Consider the following 18,146-nt stretch of genomic DNA (forward strand, 5'->3'; position numbering starts at 1 on the left):
TAGAATGTCATCATATTGGCTTGACAGAAGGAGATAGGGGAGTTGTAGAGGATTATTGTTTGGATTGGAGACCAGTGAGCTGTGCTGTGCTGCAAGGATTGGAGCTGGGTCCACTGTTGTTCGTCGTTTATAGAACCAATAATGAGAATATAGGAGGCATGATTTGTAAGTTTACTGATGATATCAAAATTGGTGGTATAATGGATAGTGAAGAAGGTTATCTCAGAGTACAAAGGGATGGCACTCATCCACAGATTCAATCAATAAGCACATCGACCCGGACCCAATATACCGACCACTGCAACGGACAGCTGGAACTGACAACCGGAAGCAGCAGATTCAAACCACGACAAATGCTGGAGGAAAGATCACAGAAGCGCTTCACAGGAGGCTCCCAAGCACTGAGGATGTCACCTAGACAGGGGACGAAACATCTGCAACACAAATTCCCAGCTCAGCGAACAGAACCACAACAACGAGCACCCGAGCTACAAATCTTCTCCCAAACTTTGAGCGCAAAGGGATTTTGATCAATTGGACCAGTACTACAAGGAATGGCAGATGGCATTTAATTTAGATAAATGCAAGGTTTTGGGTTTTGATCAGACAAACCAGGACAGGACTTGCACAGATATTTGTAGGGCCTTGGGGAGTATTGCCGAACAGAGACCAAGGGTGGCAGGAATTTTTTTGAAAGTTGCATCACAGCTGAGTAGTGAGTGGTGAAGGTGTTTGGCAAATTTGCCTTCATCAGTCAGAGCATTGAATACAGGGTTGTGACAGCATGTTAAAGCTGTACAAGATAGTGGTGAGGCCACATTTGGAGTACGACATGCAGTAATGTTTGCCCTGTTATAGAAAAGATGTTATTCAACAGGAAAGAGTGCAGAAAAGATTTACAAGGATTTTGCTGATATTGGAGACTTTGAATTATAAGGACAGGCTGGACAGGCTAAGACTTCCTCCTCTGAAGTGTAGGAGGCTGAGGGGTGCCCATTGAAAATCATGAGGAGCATGGATAAGGTGAATGGCCAAGGTCATTCCCCAAGGTAGTGGAGTCAAAACTGGAGGGCAAAGGTTTAAGATGCAAAGGGAAAGGTTTAAAAGGGGCCTGAGGGACTGCCAGAGGAAATGGTTGATATATGTACAATTACAACGTTTGGAAGACATTTGGACAAGTACATGGCTAGGAAAGGTTAAGAGGGATATGGGCCAAGTGCAGGCAAATGGGACTAGTTCAGTTCAGGAAACCTGGTCTGCATGAATGCATTGGGCCAAAGAATCTATTTCGTGCTGTATGATTATTCTAGTCATATCATATCTTATCTGGCCTGACACCAATTGTTACAGTTAACCTGAGGATGTAACTTTTAAAAAGAGTTTTGTGATTTACTTATGAAAGAAGTGAAATTATCATGGTCATTCTAACAGATGAGAGCCTCAACAAACAATCAAGGTATTTTTCAATGTATAATTTCAGTTACATCACACTGTAAACTTTTGCTATAAATGGTGTCTTACAATTGTGTACTCCACAACCACCTGATGAAGGAGCAGTGCTCCGAAAGCTAGTGCTTCCAATTAAACCTGTTGGACCATACATAACCTGATGTGTGATTTTTAACTTTGTATATCCCAGTTCAACACCGGCATCTCCAAATCATCTTCCAGTCTTACCGTTTAGATATTAGGCAGGTTTTATGGAGGCAAAAGGTGAGTCATTTCCTGCAGATCTCCCAATCTCTGACAAATTCTTGTGGCTGCAGAATTGATATGGCTGGTCATACATTTTCAAATCAATGGTAAGCTCTGGATCCCCGATGGTAGCAGGTTTTCTCATGCCTCGAATGTTGAGATGGTTAAATTCTCTTTTTGGAGATATAGTAATTGCTTGCCACTTGTGTGGTACATATATAACTGATAACCCAAGTCTGGATGTTATCCAGATCATGATATTTGAGCACAGATGGCTGTAACAAAACTGAGGGAATTCTGCAGAAGGAGAACCAGCAAAAATACTTCCTCTCCTTTTACCCTCCAAATATTAGAGGAAGCAGGATGAGAAGCTCCAGTTTTGAGATTGTTCAACACTTGCCTTGATGAAGGGCATATGCCCGAAACATCGACTCTACTGCTCCTCAGATGTTCACTGACTCGCTGTGCTTTTCCACTATTTGACTCGTCCATCATGCTCCATCTACTCTTTACAATCTGTTCAGATTCCTGCTCTGCAGCAGGGGTTTATCTCCTGTTTGGATGAGTTAACGACAGACAGAACATTGTTTACATAAAATGCTAGACTAAAATGTTTTAAATTAGCAACATTCCAACAAAGTGGTGGACTGTGTTCATGCTTTGAAGTCATTGAACTCAGTGTTGAATCCTGAGGATGTAAAATGCTTAGGTGGAAAATGAGGTCCTGTTCCACCAGCTTGTGTTGGCCTTTCTCGAAATGTTGCAATGGACTAGGAAATATATGTCAACACGAGCAAGGTTTTACTTGAGTCAACATTGTCTGTTTGACCCACTGCATCTTAGACAATAAAATGTGCATTTATTGTGTTGAGGACTGAGGTTCTGTGTTGAGGACATAAATTTGCCTCCAAGCATGTTCCTTTACCCCAAGTAAACATTAGTCAAATTTATGACATTAGTGGAACTCTAACTTTTGCTGTCAATGTTTTAGAATCCTTTATTTATGATATAAATTCATTGAAATAAGTCCAATTTTTAGCATTCTCTTTAAAATATACTGCCTCAATAGTGGATGATTTGTATTTTCTCTTTCAGTTTAAGAAGTTTAATCGGTCACATGGTTTGTCTGAAGACTTGATATGGAATTGCAAAATAGTAATCAAGGAACGGGAAGTAGTTCTTAAACTTATGAACCGATGTGCCGAAATCTCCCAAAGATTAGAAGAACAAGTGACAGAAATAACAGAAGATGGTGGAAGTCACCAGACCATTGAACAGCCTGTCATTCTGAGCGAAAGGTTGGTTTCCCCCACCTTCCCCACCCCAATATTTACATGTTTTTATAAATGTAATATTTTGATATAATATGTATCTCATTGAAAAGTATTTCAATACATAACAGAACCTATACAAAGTAGGTTAAAAGTTAAGTAAACTTTATTCAAGCTATCACGTGAAGAACCATGATCTGTCTATTAGCAATAGCCTTTTGTTAAGTCATTTTTGCATCACATTTTCTTTTTGTTAGTAGGGGTCAGACGTTGCAGAAATAAATTGTGATCCATAGAGCATTATAGATGTAAAATATTCTGTAATTAAGTATCATCAGAGATTTGGACTATTTGAAATGCACCCGATAAATGTCAGTGAGGTAGGTATGCGGTATTTATGTTCTTGAGAGATTTTGAACACTGGTATGTTGATACTATTCCAATATTTGAAAAAAAAAGTTGGAAATGATTCTGTAGTGGAGCACATTAACTTTTTAAAGTTATTTGCATAACCACTGTAGACAACAGTTGACAAACAGCATAGTTCTTTTTTAGGAAGGAGATTGTGCTGAAATATTTTGGGATTTTAACATTTTGAATGAAAATTATTGATCAACTTAAAAATAGCTTGGGCTTAAAAGGAGAAACTTAAAAATCTATGGTTTAAGGAAATTGCAAATGGAACTACCAGTTCAAAAATAGATAAGCAGGAGATTGGAGGAGCATAGCAAGTCAGGCAGCATCAAGAGGTGGAGAAATCGATGGTTCAGGTATAACCCTTCAAAAGTTCGACTTCCCCACCTCCTGATGCTGCCTGACTTGCTATGTTCCTCCAGCCTCCTGCTTATCTATATTTCGGTATCTGCATTTTTTTTGTCTCTAAGTTCAAAAATAAATAGCCATGAATGGAAAGTGTTTAAATTGTGGAGACATCAAATTGTAAAGTTTTCTAGGAGTCTGTTATGGGCTTCCTATGTGTGCATTAAATAATGAGTGGAAATATTCTGCTGTATTTGCCAGGCAATCTTAGCAGACAAAATAGACATTTGATTCACCATTCTTTAAGACACACTTAAATAAATCTAAATCACATTTAGATTTATTTGAGCGAAAATTACTATAAATACTGGAAACATGACTTCAGGTACTACCTGTGCTGAGAAAAATTGCCAACATCTTGCATCAGAACTGGACAATCTTGAGTAATTGATTACCAGGGTTGGGTGAGGGTAATGAGATTGATTTGGTGTACGTGGATTTCTGAAAGTTATTAGCTAACGTACTACATAACAAGTTTGTTTGCAAAATTAAAACTGATAATAAAAGGTGTAGTAGCTGAATGACAGGAATCGGTTGTGGTGTAAGTTATTGTTTTTCATACTGGAGAATAGTGTCTTCCAAGGGTCACTGTTTCAATTGCAGTTTTTTTTTGATCAATATTATTGACCTAGACTAGGATGTGCATTACCATGGACAATTTCCAAATTTGCAGATGTCAGAAAAACTTAGAAATATTGTGAACTGCCAAAATAATAATGATTAACTTCACAGAAACATAGGCTGCTACAATGGGCAGTCAAATGACAATTGAAGGCAAAAGTGCATACTGCAGATGCTGGAGCCTAGAGTCAAGAGTGTGGTGCTGGAAATGCTCAGTAGGTCAGGCAGCATCCAAGGAGCAGGGCAATCGATGTTTCAGGCAAAAGCCCTTCCTCAGGAATGAGGCTGGGAGCCTAGGCGGTGGAGAGATAAACGGGAGGGGGATGGAGCTGGGGGAAGATAGCTGAGAGTGCAATAGATGAATGGAGGTGGGGGTAAAGGTGATAGATTGGAGGGGAGGGTGGTGCAGGTAGGTGGGAATGAAGATGGACAGATCATGAGGACGGTGCTGAGCTGAAAGGTTGAAACTGGGGTAAGTTGCCAGGAAGAGAAATGAGGAAACTGGTGATACCCACTTGATACCATGAGGCGGAAGATGAGGTATTCTTCTTCCAGGCGTTGGGTGGTAAGGGAGTGGTGATGAAGGAAGCCCAGGACCTGCATGACCTTGGCAGAGTGGGAGGGAGAGTTGAAGTGTTCAGTCATGAGGTTGTGGGGTTGGTTGGTGCAGGTGTCTTGAAGATGTTCTCTGAAGTGCTCTGTGAGTAGGCGTCCTGTCTCCCCAGTGTAGAGGAGACTGCATCGGGAGCAACGGATACAGTAAATGACGTGTGGAAGTGAAGGTGAAAATTTGATTTCTGTGGAAAGCTCCTTTGTGGCCTTGAATGGAAGTGAGGAAGGAGGTGTGGGCGCAGATTTTGCAATTCCTATGGTTGCAGGGGAAGGTGCCGGGAGGGGAGGGTGGGTTGTTGGGGAATGTGGACCTGACTAGGTTGTCGCAGAGGCAGCGGTTTTTGCGGAAAGTGGATTGGGAGAGGCGGGAAATATGTTTGGTGGCATCCGTTTGTAAGTGACAGGAATGACTGAGGATGATGCGATGTACAGAGGAACCTCGATTATCCGAGCGAGATGGGCGGGCACTATGTCTTTTGGATAATTGATTATTCAGTTAATTGATTCAACGCCTTTCCTCCCGGTTCATTCATTCACTAGGCAGCAGCACATGCCGCGCGAGTACCCAACGCCGTCCCCTCATCCGTCCCACAACTCCTCCAAAACTGAGCCCTGCCCGCCCTCCCCCCAAACCTGTCCACCACTGACCCCCTCCCCCCCGCCCTTTTTTCTCCCCAACCCCGTCCAACACCTCCACTCCCCACCCCCTCTCTGGGGCAGCCAGACTGGACACCAAGAACAACCCTGCTGCTGCTGCTGCCTTTGGTGGGGAGGCGATGTGAGTCTCCAAATAGCACGCATACACGTGCACGGAGACAAACAGACATGCACGTGTGCAACGTTTTGACAGTTCCACATTTGCCCTATACAGGACAATGTTGGAGAGATTTCTGGGAAAGTGGGTTTAAGGTACATGCCTGTGTAGAACTCCAGGGAAAGTATGGTGGGAGAGAGGGCAGGAGGTCAGACTTTTGGAGATGGTACCTGGGCACCCATTAGTCTTGGTCTGTTCTTGGCAGCATTTGATTAGACTAGATTCCTCACAATATGGAAACAGGCCCTTCGGCCCAACAAGTCTACATCAACCCTCCGAAAAGTAGTCCACTCAGACCCATTCCCCTAAGCTATGTGTACCCCTGACTGATGCACCTAGCACCATGGGCAACTTAGCATGGCCAATTCACCCCACCTGCACATTTTTGGACTATGGGAGGAAACCACACCACCCAGAGGAAACCCACACAGACACTGGGAGAATGTGCAAACTCCACAGCAGTCGCTGGAGGCTGGAATCGAACCCACGTCCGAGGTGCTGTGAGGCAGCAGTGCTAACCACTGAGGATTTCAGTAAGCTGAGTTCAGTTTTAATCACTATAAACAAAAGATGCGAACAGTGTTGGAAACACATCTTTGTAATGTTTCTGTCAAAACCTCAAGATCTCCTTCGGATAATCTGATATTCAGATATTTGATACTTGCAAAATCGAGGTTCCACTGTATATGGAGGTTGGTGGGTTGGAAAGTGAGGACCGGGAGGTTTTGCTCTCATTGTGGTTGGAGAGGTGAGTCTCCAAATAGCACGCACGTGCACAGAGGCACACAGACACGCACATGTGCAAATTTTTGACCGGTTTCACCTTTGCCCTGTGCAAGGCATTGTTGAAGAGAGGCACGAGAAGTGCATGAGATGCGCTGGAGGGCATCATCAACCACACGAGAGGGGAAATTGGGGTCTTTAAAGAAGAAGGCCATCTGGTGTGTTCTGTGGTGGAACTGGTCCTCCTGGTAGCAGATGCGGTGGTGGTGGAGTTGGAAATAAGGGTTAGTATCTTTGTAGGAGGCAGGGTGGGATGAGGTGTAATCCAGGTAGCTGTGGGAGTCAGTGGGTGACAGTGTTGAGTCTGTCACTGTTGGAGAGGTACAGGAAGGGGGGTAGAGCAGAGGGAGTGGAGTGCTGTGCATTGTGAGGGTGAGAGATTGGAGTGGATGAGGGGGGTGGACAGGTTGAGGCGGTCAACGTCTCGACGGCAGTTGGAAATAAAGAGGTCGATGGCAGGTAACAGACGGGTATGAGGTGTCCAGGTAGATGGGGTGTATTGGTGGTGGGCGAAGGGGTCCTCTGAATGTGAGCAGGAGTCTTGATTGAAAAAGTAAGCTCTGAGATGGCAGAAGAAGTGTTTGATATCGTAACGCGTGTTGAATTTGTTGATCCGTGGACGGAGGGGGATGAAGGTAAGGCCTTGCTGAGGACTGATTGTTCATCCTCAGTGCGGGGGAGGTCTGGGCGGGTTGATGAAAATTCGGCAGGGCTGGGAGCGAAGTGACAGTTGAAGTTAAGTGAATAGAAATGTGAACTGATGAATTTTAGAAGAAAGAATGAGAAACAGGAGGGTACTTTTCTGAATTCTGTGCTAGAGTGAAGAAATCTGCAGGTTTTTCTCATAATTTCAGAACAATGTAATAAGGTATGGGAATCTTCAATTTTCTGAATAAACACATTACGTACGAACAAAGTAGTGGTGAACTTGTAAAACTCTGTTAGACCTCTAGCTGGAGTATTGTCCTGTCCTGGGGATGGTGCATTAGCAATAAATTTAAGGCACTGGAGAGGATGTAGAAAAAATTTATGGGGTTAGTTTTCAGCATAAGAGATCTGTTTTCAATGTAGATTGGAAAATTGGGACTCTTCAAGTGATATCAAAGTTATGAGAGCACTGGATAGAGTATTTTTAAAAAGCTTCCTGTCAGTGGAATGATTGGTGAAATGTCCTCTGGTTTTCAAAGTACAAGAGACAACATGAGAAAAATCACTTATACAGCAAGTGGTTAAAATCTGGCATTCATGTTCTGAGTCTGGTGGAGGCAATTTCTTTTTTTTTTTCTCAGTGATCAAAAAAGTGAAGGGGAGTCTCCTGATTATATTTTTTTTATTTTTTTTTACACTACCGCCTAACTGCCGTACTGCTTATTATTTTTATCCCCAGCACCCATGGTGTGTGTGTGCAGGTGTGAGACACAGTGAGAGACACAAAGTGCACAAATCTTTATTTAATTTCCACCAGGAAGAAAGGAAATACCCGAGTGGCCTGTGAGGTGGAGGCAATTTCAATCATGGCACTGAAAAGGGGATTGGATAATTATCAGAACTCTTTACTTTGGGGATGAACAATGCATCACAATGTTTGGCATGGCTAAGCTGCAGAGCCAAAGCTCAAGGGGAAGTTCTGGGAGATGTTGATGATGAAAGAGTTTTTTGGTGGTTTGTGGCAGTTCAGAACTGATGGGTTCAAGGAAGAAAGAAAAGTGCAAACTTGTGGGTGGGTGCAGGCAGCGGCTCCCAGAGTACAGGTCGAGTCTGGGAATCACTCTGAAATGTGACTTGTGTTGCCCTCCATTATCATCTGAATCATGTATGTACAATGTGATGCACCTATAGTGGAAAACATAAGTGTTTTTATCTGACTTAGCATAAAGACTCTATTTGTGAGTGAGGTGAGGCCCATCAAGGGGTATTTGCATTAATCAGACACTTTATGGTACAAGTTGAAGACTGCTGTAATCATAGTACATTGTATATGAAATGCATGCAATATTCAACCAAGTGGGATACAGGTCTTGACTACAAGCAATCTTGACATGTCATTGGTTATTTCAAATTGATCATCATCACCTCTGCAGCAGATTTAATCACAGATGGCGTGAGAGGTGTCACTGACAGGTGAACAGAGTCTCTTAAGGGGATACTTTGATACATTAAGTGAGTGAGCAAAAATATGATTGGAGTATGAAGTGGGAAGATGTGAGATCATAGAATCCGTGCAATGTGGAAACAAGTCTAACAAGTCCAACAAGTCTACACCAACCTTTCGCAGAGTATCCCACCCAGACCCCTTCCCCTACCTATTACTCTACATTTATCCCTGACTAATGCACTTAACCTACATCTCCCTGGACATTGGATAATTTAGCACAGCTAATTCACCTAACCTGCACATCTTTGGATTGTGGGAGGAAACCGATCCCCAGAAGGAAACCAATGCAGACACTGGAAGAATGTGCAAACTCCACACAGACAGTCGCCCGAGGCTGGAATCAAACGCAAGTCCCTGCCACTGTGAGGCAGCAGTGCTAACCACTGAGCCACCATGCAGCCCACGTGAGGTTGTTCACTTTAATAGGAGATTAGAAAAACAAAATCCTTTAAGGAGAGAGAGACTGCAAAATGTTGCTGTGTGCATCTGAAATATCTGAGCATCCTTGTACATTAATCACAAAAGAGTAATATGTAGGTAGAGGGAAGAGCATGCATGAGGAAGACAAATAGAATCTTGCCCTTTATTTCAAAGGGAGTGGCATATAAAAATGGGGAACTCGTGCAGGGAATTGATGAAACCATACCTAGAGTACTATATCCAGTTTTTGCCTTCTTATTTGAGGGATGTACTTGCAATGAGGCAATTCAGAGAAGGTTCCTGGGTGATCCCAGGCTGATTCTTGTGATGAAGAGATTGTCCTATGAGGAAGGGTTGAATCATTGAAGTTTGGAAAAATGTTTGGTGAACTTACTGAGACAAATAAGGTTTTGACGGGGCATGACAGAGTAGATAAGTGCTTCCCAAACTTTTTTCCATTGTAACATAATTTTGATGCCTAAAGTTTGCAGGTTCTCAGACATGTGACGGCAGCTGGAGGAAAAACTGTTTTAATCTGCAGTTATTAACTAAAGCGTAGCTACCTTCCATTAGAATTTTTTCAGACTGATGCAGGCCTGCCAGACTGTGTCCGTTTCTGCTTTTAAACTGCAGATTGGTCAGCAGTTGGTCATGAGCTGAGTATGAGCCTGTGACCCCAAAGTTTTGTTACCAGCCCCATTAGGGATCACAACCCATGAGTAGATGCTGAGAGGGGGCACAGTTTATAAGTAAGGGATCTCCCTTTTCAGACAGAGATGAGGAGGGAGATGTGTTTTTGCAGTTGATCATTAATCTTTGGAATATTCTTCCTCTGAACATTGGAGGCTGGGTCATTAAATATATTTAAAGGCTGAGTTAGATGGATTTTGATCTACAGAGTAGTCAAGGCTTACAGGGTAGACAGGAAAGTGTGGTTAAACTCTCATAGGGAGCAGTTATAAACTAGGTGAATGCTGACAAGTTTTGATTGACTATATGGCCCACTCATGCTCTTAGTTCTTACATTCTTATGGACCCAATTGTAGCTCTCTGCAGTGCAGTTGCTTGTTGAACATCTAATTGTGAATGAGTTGTAATTTCCTCCAACTAACCATTGAATGTTTTCTTCAACCTCTACCAGATTCTCAGTCCCTAACTACTCACTGTATCCTTCTCTCCACCACTGATATCTATTGAAGATTGTGCTGCATCAGTAATAAAATGATATTTTTCTGTGCTACTGTATTGTTAATAATACTATAAAATTTTGCATGGCTTATGCATGGGGAGTTATTGGGTATAGTTTTATAAACTATGGAGTTGTTAAAACTGGTCTGACATCAAAATTATTACAGTAGTTCAGTCAATGCAGTGCTTGTAGGGAGTACATGCTATATGCAAGAGTTTATTTTTTCTCCGTGTTTGTGTCATCTACTGTTATGTTCTGCAGCTTGGAACTTAAACCATATCAACTAGTTGGACTAAATTGGTTGGTTTTGCTGAATAAACATCGGGTGAATGGTATATTAGCAGATGAGATGGTAAGTAAAAATGATGCTGCTTAATATTGTGCCAATTGAATTATTCTTGTTATCGCTCCAACATTAATATTCGTTGCTGTTGGTGCATTCTCTGACATTATTGAGTAGCTCACAATCTGACAGGGAAAAGGTTCTGTTACTCATAATACCAAATAACACAGGAGCAGAAATTAGGCCATTCCATCTATTGAGTCTGCTCTGCCAGTCAATCATAACTCCATTCTCTTGCTTTCTTCCTGTAACCTTTGCTCCCCTTGATACTCAAGAACCTATCTATCTCAGTCTTAATATACTTAATGACCTGTCCTCCTCAGCCTTTTGGGGCAATGACTTCCATGGATTCCCCACTCTCTTGCTGAAGAGGTTACTCCTTATTCCGTTCTAAAAGGTTTTCCTTTTACTCTAAGACTGTGCCTTCTGGTCCTAATCTCTTCTACCAGTGGAAACGTTCTCCCAACATCACTTCTATCCAGGTCATTCAGTATTCTGTATGTTTCAATGAGATCCCTCCTCATCCTTCTAAACTCCAAGTATAAACCCAGAGTTCTCAAACTTTCCTCATATGTTAAGCTTTCCGTTCCTGAGACTATTCTCATGAACCTCGTCTGAACATGCTGCAGGGGCCAATACATCCTTCTGAGATATGAGGCTCAAAACTGCCCAAAAATGGGGTATCTGATGAGAGCCTTATAGAGAGCCTCAGAAGTGCATCTCTGCTTTTATATTCAAATCCTCTCAAAATAAATGCCATCATTGCAATTGCCTTCCTAACTATTGACTCAACCTGCAAATTTGCCTTGAGAGAATCCTGGACTAGAATTCCCAATTCTCTTTGCACTTCAGACTTCTAAATTTTCTTCCAATGTAGAAAATAGTCTATGCCTCTATTCTTCCTGCCAAAGTGCATGACCTGGTACTTTGCCACATTGTATTCCATCTGCTAATTCTTTGCCCACTCTCCTACCCTGTCCAAATCCTTCTGCAACCTCCCCGTCTCCTCAGTCTACCTGTCCCTCTACCTAGCTTTGTACCATCTACAAACGTAGCCTGAATGCCCTCCGTTCCTTCTTCTATATCATTAATGTATAAATTGAAAAGTTGTGGTCCCAACATTGAGCCTTTTGGAATACCACTTGTCACTGGCTGCCATCTGAAAAGGACCCTTTTATCCCCACTCTGCTTTCTGCCAGACAGCCAAGCTTCTATCCATGCTAGCACCTTACCTCTGACACTGTGTGCCCTCATCTTACTCGGCCTCCTGTGCAGCACCTTGTCAAAGAAGTCTTGAAGTCAAGTTTGAAAGCATCAATTGGCTCACCTTGGTCTAACCTGCTCGTTACTTCCTCAGAGAGTTTTAGCAGATTTGTCAGGCATGATCTCTTCTTGATGAAGCCATGCTGACTTTGCCCTATTTTGCCATACACTTCCAAGTATTCAGAAATCTCATCCTTGACAATGGCTTCCACAATCTTCTCCATGACCAAGGCTAGGCTAATTGGTCTGTAATTTTTCATCTTTTTCCCTCCCTCCTTTTGTTTTAATCTAGTCAATCATGGTTGACTCATCCTCCGTGTACCATGCTGCTTTTTCCTGAATTACTCCCAGAAACTCTTGCCTTTCCTACAAACTTTTCTGTCTCCTGATGTGTCTTGCGCTCCAGTTCCTGGCTGCTATTTGGAGGCCTGTACGTAACTCCAACTATGGTCTTTTTACTTGTTGCAGTTCCTCAATTCTACTCTCACAGATTCTAAACATCTGACCCTACTTATTTCTTACTGTTGATTTAATTTCATTTCTTACTAATAAGGCAACCTCACCCCATCTGTCCCCCCACCTATCTTTTCAATAAGATGTATACCTTTGAATATTCACCTCTCAGTCCTGATCCCTTTGCAGCCATGATGTCCACCACATCATGCCTGCCAATTTCAGTGTCACAAGCTCATTTACCTTGTTTCTTTATACTGTGTGCTTTCAGATATACCACATTGAGTTCTGTATTAACTGTCCCTCTTCTCATTGTTATTCATTTGTCCAGTGTGCTTGAAGTTTGATTGCTACCCCTTTCTGTACATTTCTATCCTCTGTTGGAGATTTTAACAACCTTGCCTGAGTTCTGTGCTCTTGTCTCCTCCTTTAATTCGTGTTTTCTAATTTCTCCTATAAATGAGCCTCCTCACCCCATTCACTTCAGAACTCTGTCTTCACTTATGCGCTTCACTAGGACTCTGGCCCCAGCACGGTTCAGATGAAGACAGTCCCTTTTTCTCCAATACTGGTGCCAGTGTCCCATGAATTCAAACCCATTTGTCCCACATTTATCTTTTGAGCCACGTGTTTACCTGCTTAATCTTATAAGCCCTGTACCAATTAGCTCGTGGCTCAGGTTCTGCTTTTTAATTTCGCTCCTAGCTGTTCAAACTCACTTAGCAGAACCTGTGCTGTAGTTTTATCTAGTTTGTTGGTACCTACGTGGACCACGACCACTGGATCTTTACCCTCCCACTCCAAGTTCCACTGCAGTCCAGATGAGCGAGACCAAACCTGAGCATCAGGCAGGCAACCTTCAGGACTCTCGATCCTGGCCACAGAGAACAGTGTCTATACCTCTAAAGATACTAACCCCAATTACAATAGCGTTTCTCTTCTCCCTCCCCACTTGAATGGCCCCCTGCACTACAGTGCATGGTCACTTGGCTCATCCTTTATTCAGTGCCCATTCCTGTCCTCACAAGGAGCAGAAGTCTTGAATCTGTTGGACAAAGGCAGGGACTGAGGCTCCTGCAACTCTCAAAAGCTGATTGGGGGCAGATGTTTGCAAGTAAAAGGACAGCTGGAAAATGGGATAATGAGAGTCCAGTGACAGTATATTCCTGTTGAGTTGAAAGCAATGGCTGGTAGGTGTAGGGAATGTGGGATAACAAGTGAAATTGAGGGTTTGGTTAAGGAAAAGAAGCATGTGTCAGTTATAGATTGAGTGAGTCATCAGAGTATAAAGGCAGTAGGATTATATTTAAGAGGGAAATCAGGAAGGCACGGTGGCACAGTGGTTAGCACTGCTGCCTCACAGCGCCAGAGACCCGGGTTCAATTCCTGCCTTCGGCGACACTGTGTGGAGTTCGCATATTCTGCGTGGGCTTCCTCCGGGTGCTCCGGTTTCCTCCCACAATACAAAGATGTTTAGGTTAGGTGAATTGCCCCTAGTATTAGGTGAAGGGGTAAATTTAGGGGAATGGGACTGGGTGGGTTGCACTTTGGCGGGTTGGTGTGGACTTGTTGGGCCAAAGGGCCTGTTTCCACACTAAGTAATCTAATCTAATCTAATCTAATCTAAAAAGGGAACATGAGAACTTTGGCAAATAGGGTTAGGGAGAATCCAAAGGGTTTTTACAAATGTGTTAAGGACAAAAGGGTAACTAGGCAGAAAATAGGGCTCCTCAAAGATCAGCAAGCCTTTGTGTGGAGCTGCAGGAGATGGGGAAAATACTAAACAAGTATTTTGCATCAGTGTTTACTGTGGAAAAGGACATGAAAGATATAGGATGTAAGGAAATAGATGGTGACATCTTGAAAAATGTCCATATTGCCAAGGGGGAAGTGCTGGATGTCTTGAAATGTATAAAAGTGGATAAATCCCCAGTGTACCCTAGAACTCTGTGGGAAGCTAAGGAAATGATTGGGCCCCTTGCTGAGATATTTGTATCATCGATAATCACAGGTGAGGTGCCGGAAGACTGGAGGTTGGCTAACGTGGTGCCACTATTTAAGAAAGGTGGTAAGGACAAGCCAGAGATTATAGACCAGTGAGCCTGACGTCGGTGGTGGGCAAGTTGTTGGGAATCCTGAGGGACAGGATTTACATGTATTTGGAAAGGCAAAGACTAAGTCAGGTTAGTCAACGTGGCATTGTGCATGGGAAATCATATCTCATGAACTTGATTGAGTTTTTTGAAGAAGTAACAAAGAGGATTGATGAGGGCAGAGTGGTAGACATGATCTATATAGATTCAGTAAGGTGTTCAACAAGGTTCCCCATAGGAGACTGGTTAGCAAGGTTAGTTCTCAAGGATTACAGGGAGAACTAGCCATTTGGATACAGAACTGGAACAAAGGTAGAAGACAGAGGATGGTGGTGGAGGGTTGTTTTTCAGACTGGAGGCCTGTGACGAGTGGAGTGCCACAAGGATCTGTGCTGGGTCCACTACTTTTCATCATTTATATAAATTATTTGGATGTGAGCATAAGAGGTATAGTTACTAAGTTTGCAAATGAGACAAATTGGAGAGCGAAGAATACAAGAGGATGTTGATCAGATGGGCCAATGGGCTGAGAAGTGGCAGATGGAATTTAATTTGGATAAATGTGAGGTGTTGCATTTTGGGAAAGCGAATCTTAGCAGGACTTATACACTAAATGGTAAGGTCCGAGGGAGTGTTGCTGAACAAAGAGACCTTGGAGTGCAGGTTCATAGCTCCTTGAAAGTGGAGTTGCAGGTAGGTAGGATAGTGAAGATGGCATTTAGTATGCTTCCTTTAACGGTCAGAGTATTGAGTACAGGAGTTGGGAAGTCATGTTGCAGCAGTACAGGACATTGGTTATGCTACTTTTGGAATATCGTGTGGAATTCTATTTTCCTTCCTTTTGGAAGGATATTATGAAACTTGAAAGGGTTCAGAAAAGAATTAGAAGGATATTGCCAGAGTTGGAGGGTTTGAGCTATAGGGAGAAGTTAAATAGGCTGGGGCTATTGTCCCTGGAGCATCGGAGGCTGAGGGGTGACCTTAGAGGTTTATAAAGTCATGAGGGGCATGGTTAGCATACATAGACCAAGCCTTTGCCCTGCGATGGGGGAGTCCAGAACTGGAGAGCATAGGTTTAGGGTGAGAGGGGAAGGATATAAAAGAGACCGAAGGGGCATCTATTTCACGCAGAGGATGATATGTGTTTGGAATGAGATGCTGGAGGCGAGTACAATTGCAACTTTTAAAAGGCATCTGGATAGGTATATGCATAGGAAGGGTTTGAAGGGATATGAGCTTGGTGCTGGCAAGTGAGGTTAGATATCTGGTTAGCATGGACGAGTTGGACCAAAGGGTCTGTTTCCGTGCTGTATATCTCTATGACTGTAAAACATAAAATGGGCCAAATAACTGGATTCAAACCTAACCCAATACATAATGCTAAATCTGCATGATGTTCAGAATCTATAAAAATGCATTTTCTGCCCTGTGTGACTACTTTACAATGTATTTTATTGTTGCAAATTTCAAACGTAATATTTTGTTCTCAAATGATTACAACTTGTTTTCTACCTGTGCTGTTTGAAATGTAAATCGGTATTGTTTACATTATCTGAGTAATAGCTGCTTCCTGACAGGTTTCCCCGTAGTAAATATTGATGATCTAGATTTCAATAACTCATCTACTAAATAGTATGAAAAGCTAACACTTTATTCCTGTCAGGGATGGAGAGGGTGTAGTTTGTTCATGTTTCAATCATGTTATATTTACATACAGGGACTGGGGAAAACTGTACAAGCTATATCATTCCTTGCCTACCTTTACCAAGAAGGAGATAAAGGACCACATCTCATCATTGTACCTGCTTCTACCCTAGGTAATGTTAAATCCCAAAATGCTAAATCAAGTGACTAGCTATTGAAAACTAACACAGAAATTAACTCGTCTTTTTTGCTGTTTAGTCGTGTTTCTCATTCCCCTCCAGCCCTCTGTGTTTCATACATTATTAATGTTTTGATAGGTCTCTATGACTTGCAATATTAATTCTTTTAGTACAAAGTTACTTCAGAATATGTAAAGACGAACACATGATTCAGTCTTTAGTATAAATAAACCTGCTGTTGCCCTGATTATTTTTAAAAAATTCTCTTTTCCTTAGACAACTGGATCCGGGAACTTAAACAGTGGTGTCCTGATCTCAAAGTCCTGCTTTATTATGGTAAGATTTGTGTGCCATAATTGCCCTAACGAAAGAAGCTGCACAGTTTTTTGTTTTTTTTTAATTGCATTCCTCTGCTTACTTATTTGAAATACTTTCTAAATAAAGTACTATAAATGTAGTAAATTAGTTCAGGAAAGTTTCTTAGACTAGCAAATTCTAGAGCCAACCAGAGAGCAGGTTGTGTTATCTATGGTACTGTGCAATGAGACCGATTTAATTCATGATCTCACAGTGAAGGGTAAAAAATGAGGTCTGCAGATGCTGGAGATCACAGCTGAAAATGTGTTGCTGGTTAAAGCACAGCAGGTTAGGCAGCATCCAAGGAATAGGAAATTCGACGTTTCGGGCATAAGCCCTTCATTAGGAACATAATAAATGAGAAATTTATTAGAACAGCTGACAAAATCCTGATACATTTCATCCTAGGGTCTTAAAAGAAATTGCTGCTGAAGTGTTACATGATTAAGTTTTAATTTTACAAAATTCTCTGAAATCTGGAAAGATTCCATCAGATTGGAAAATAACAAATGTGACTCATCTATTCAAGATGGGGGAAAACAAATTGGGTAGATATACACCAGTTTGCTTAACATCTGTCATATGTTGCAATCTTTGATGAAAGAAGATATAACAAAGTATTACTTGGAAAATCTCGATGCAATCAGGTGGGGTCATCATTCTTTTATGAAAGAGAAATTATGTTTAAATAACTCATTGCATGTTACTTCAGAAAACTCCAGTGTGGATGAAGAAGAAAGTGGGTGTTGTCTACTTAGATTTCCAAAAGGCATTTGGAAAGCTGCCACATCGAAGATTACTATGTACAATAAGACCTTATGGTGTAAGGCGTACCATAGTTACAGAGCAGATTGGTTAGTGGAAAAGAGGAGGTATAAGTGGGTCATTTTTTGATTTGGGAGGAATAGCTGATGAACGACTTATGCCCAAAACGTTGACTCCTGCTCCTCCGATGCTGCCTGACCTGTTATCCTTCTCCAGCATTACATTCTTCGACTCTGATCTCCAGCATCTGCAGTCCTCACTTTCTCCCATTTTTCAGGTTCGCAAGCTGTGATGAGTGGTGCACCAAAGAAACCTCAACTATTGACCATTTATGTTATGATTTGGATGAACAAACCAAAAGTATGGTTGCCGATGTCACAAAAATAAGAAGGAAAGTCAGTTGTGAAAAGAACATGAGTCTGCAAAAGAGTGTAGATGGTTAAGTGAGTGGTCCAAAGTTTGGTAGTTGGCTTATCATGTAAGAAAATGCAAACTGGCTTTTTTACCAGGAATGATTTTTTTAAACAGACATACTTAAATGCAGAGGGATTGTTGAACTCTGAACTACAGAGGAATCTGGGCATCTGGTACATGATTCACATAAGTTAATGTACAAGTGATTATGAAAACAAATAGAATGTCATTTGCTGCAAGAGGAACAGAGCAAAAC

General features: G+C 42.0%; 1 protein-coding gene across 3 annotated transcripts in view; it reads left to right on the plus strand.

The window, feature by feature from the left end:
- Positions 1-18,146, plus strand: part of LOC132833332 (SWI/SNF-related matrix-associated actin-dependent regulator of chromatin subfamily A containing DEAD/H box 1-like) — a 120,394-nt gene that overhangs the window by 74,813 nt on the left and 27,435 nt on the right. For all 3 annotated transcript variants that reach the window (XM_060851509.1, XM_060851511.1, XM_060851510.1), the window contains exons 9-12: positions 2,791-2,993; positions 10,641-10,731; positions 16,249-16,348; positions 16,631-16,690. In XM_060851509.1, the coding sequence (XP_060707492.1) occupies positions 2,791-2,993; positions 10,641-10,731; positions 16,249-16,348; positions 16,631-16,690 (454 nt within the window). The remainder of the gene's footprint in view (positions 1-2,790; positions 2,994-10,640; positions 10,732-16,248; positions 16,349-16,630; positions 16,691-18,146) is intronic.

Source organism: Hemiscyllium ocellatum, chromosome 36 (genome assembly GCF_020745735.1).
Source record: "Hemiscyllium ocellatum isolate sHemOce1 chromosome 36, sHemOce1.pat.X.cur, whole genome shotgun sequence".
Lineage (NCBI taxonomy): Eukaryota > Metazoa > Chordata > Chondrichthyes > Orectolobiformes > Hemiscylliidae > Hemiscyllium > Hemiscyllium ocellatum.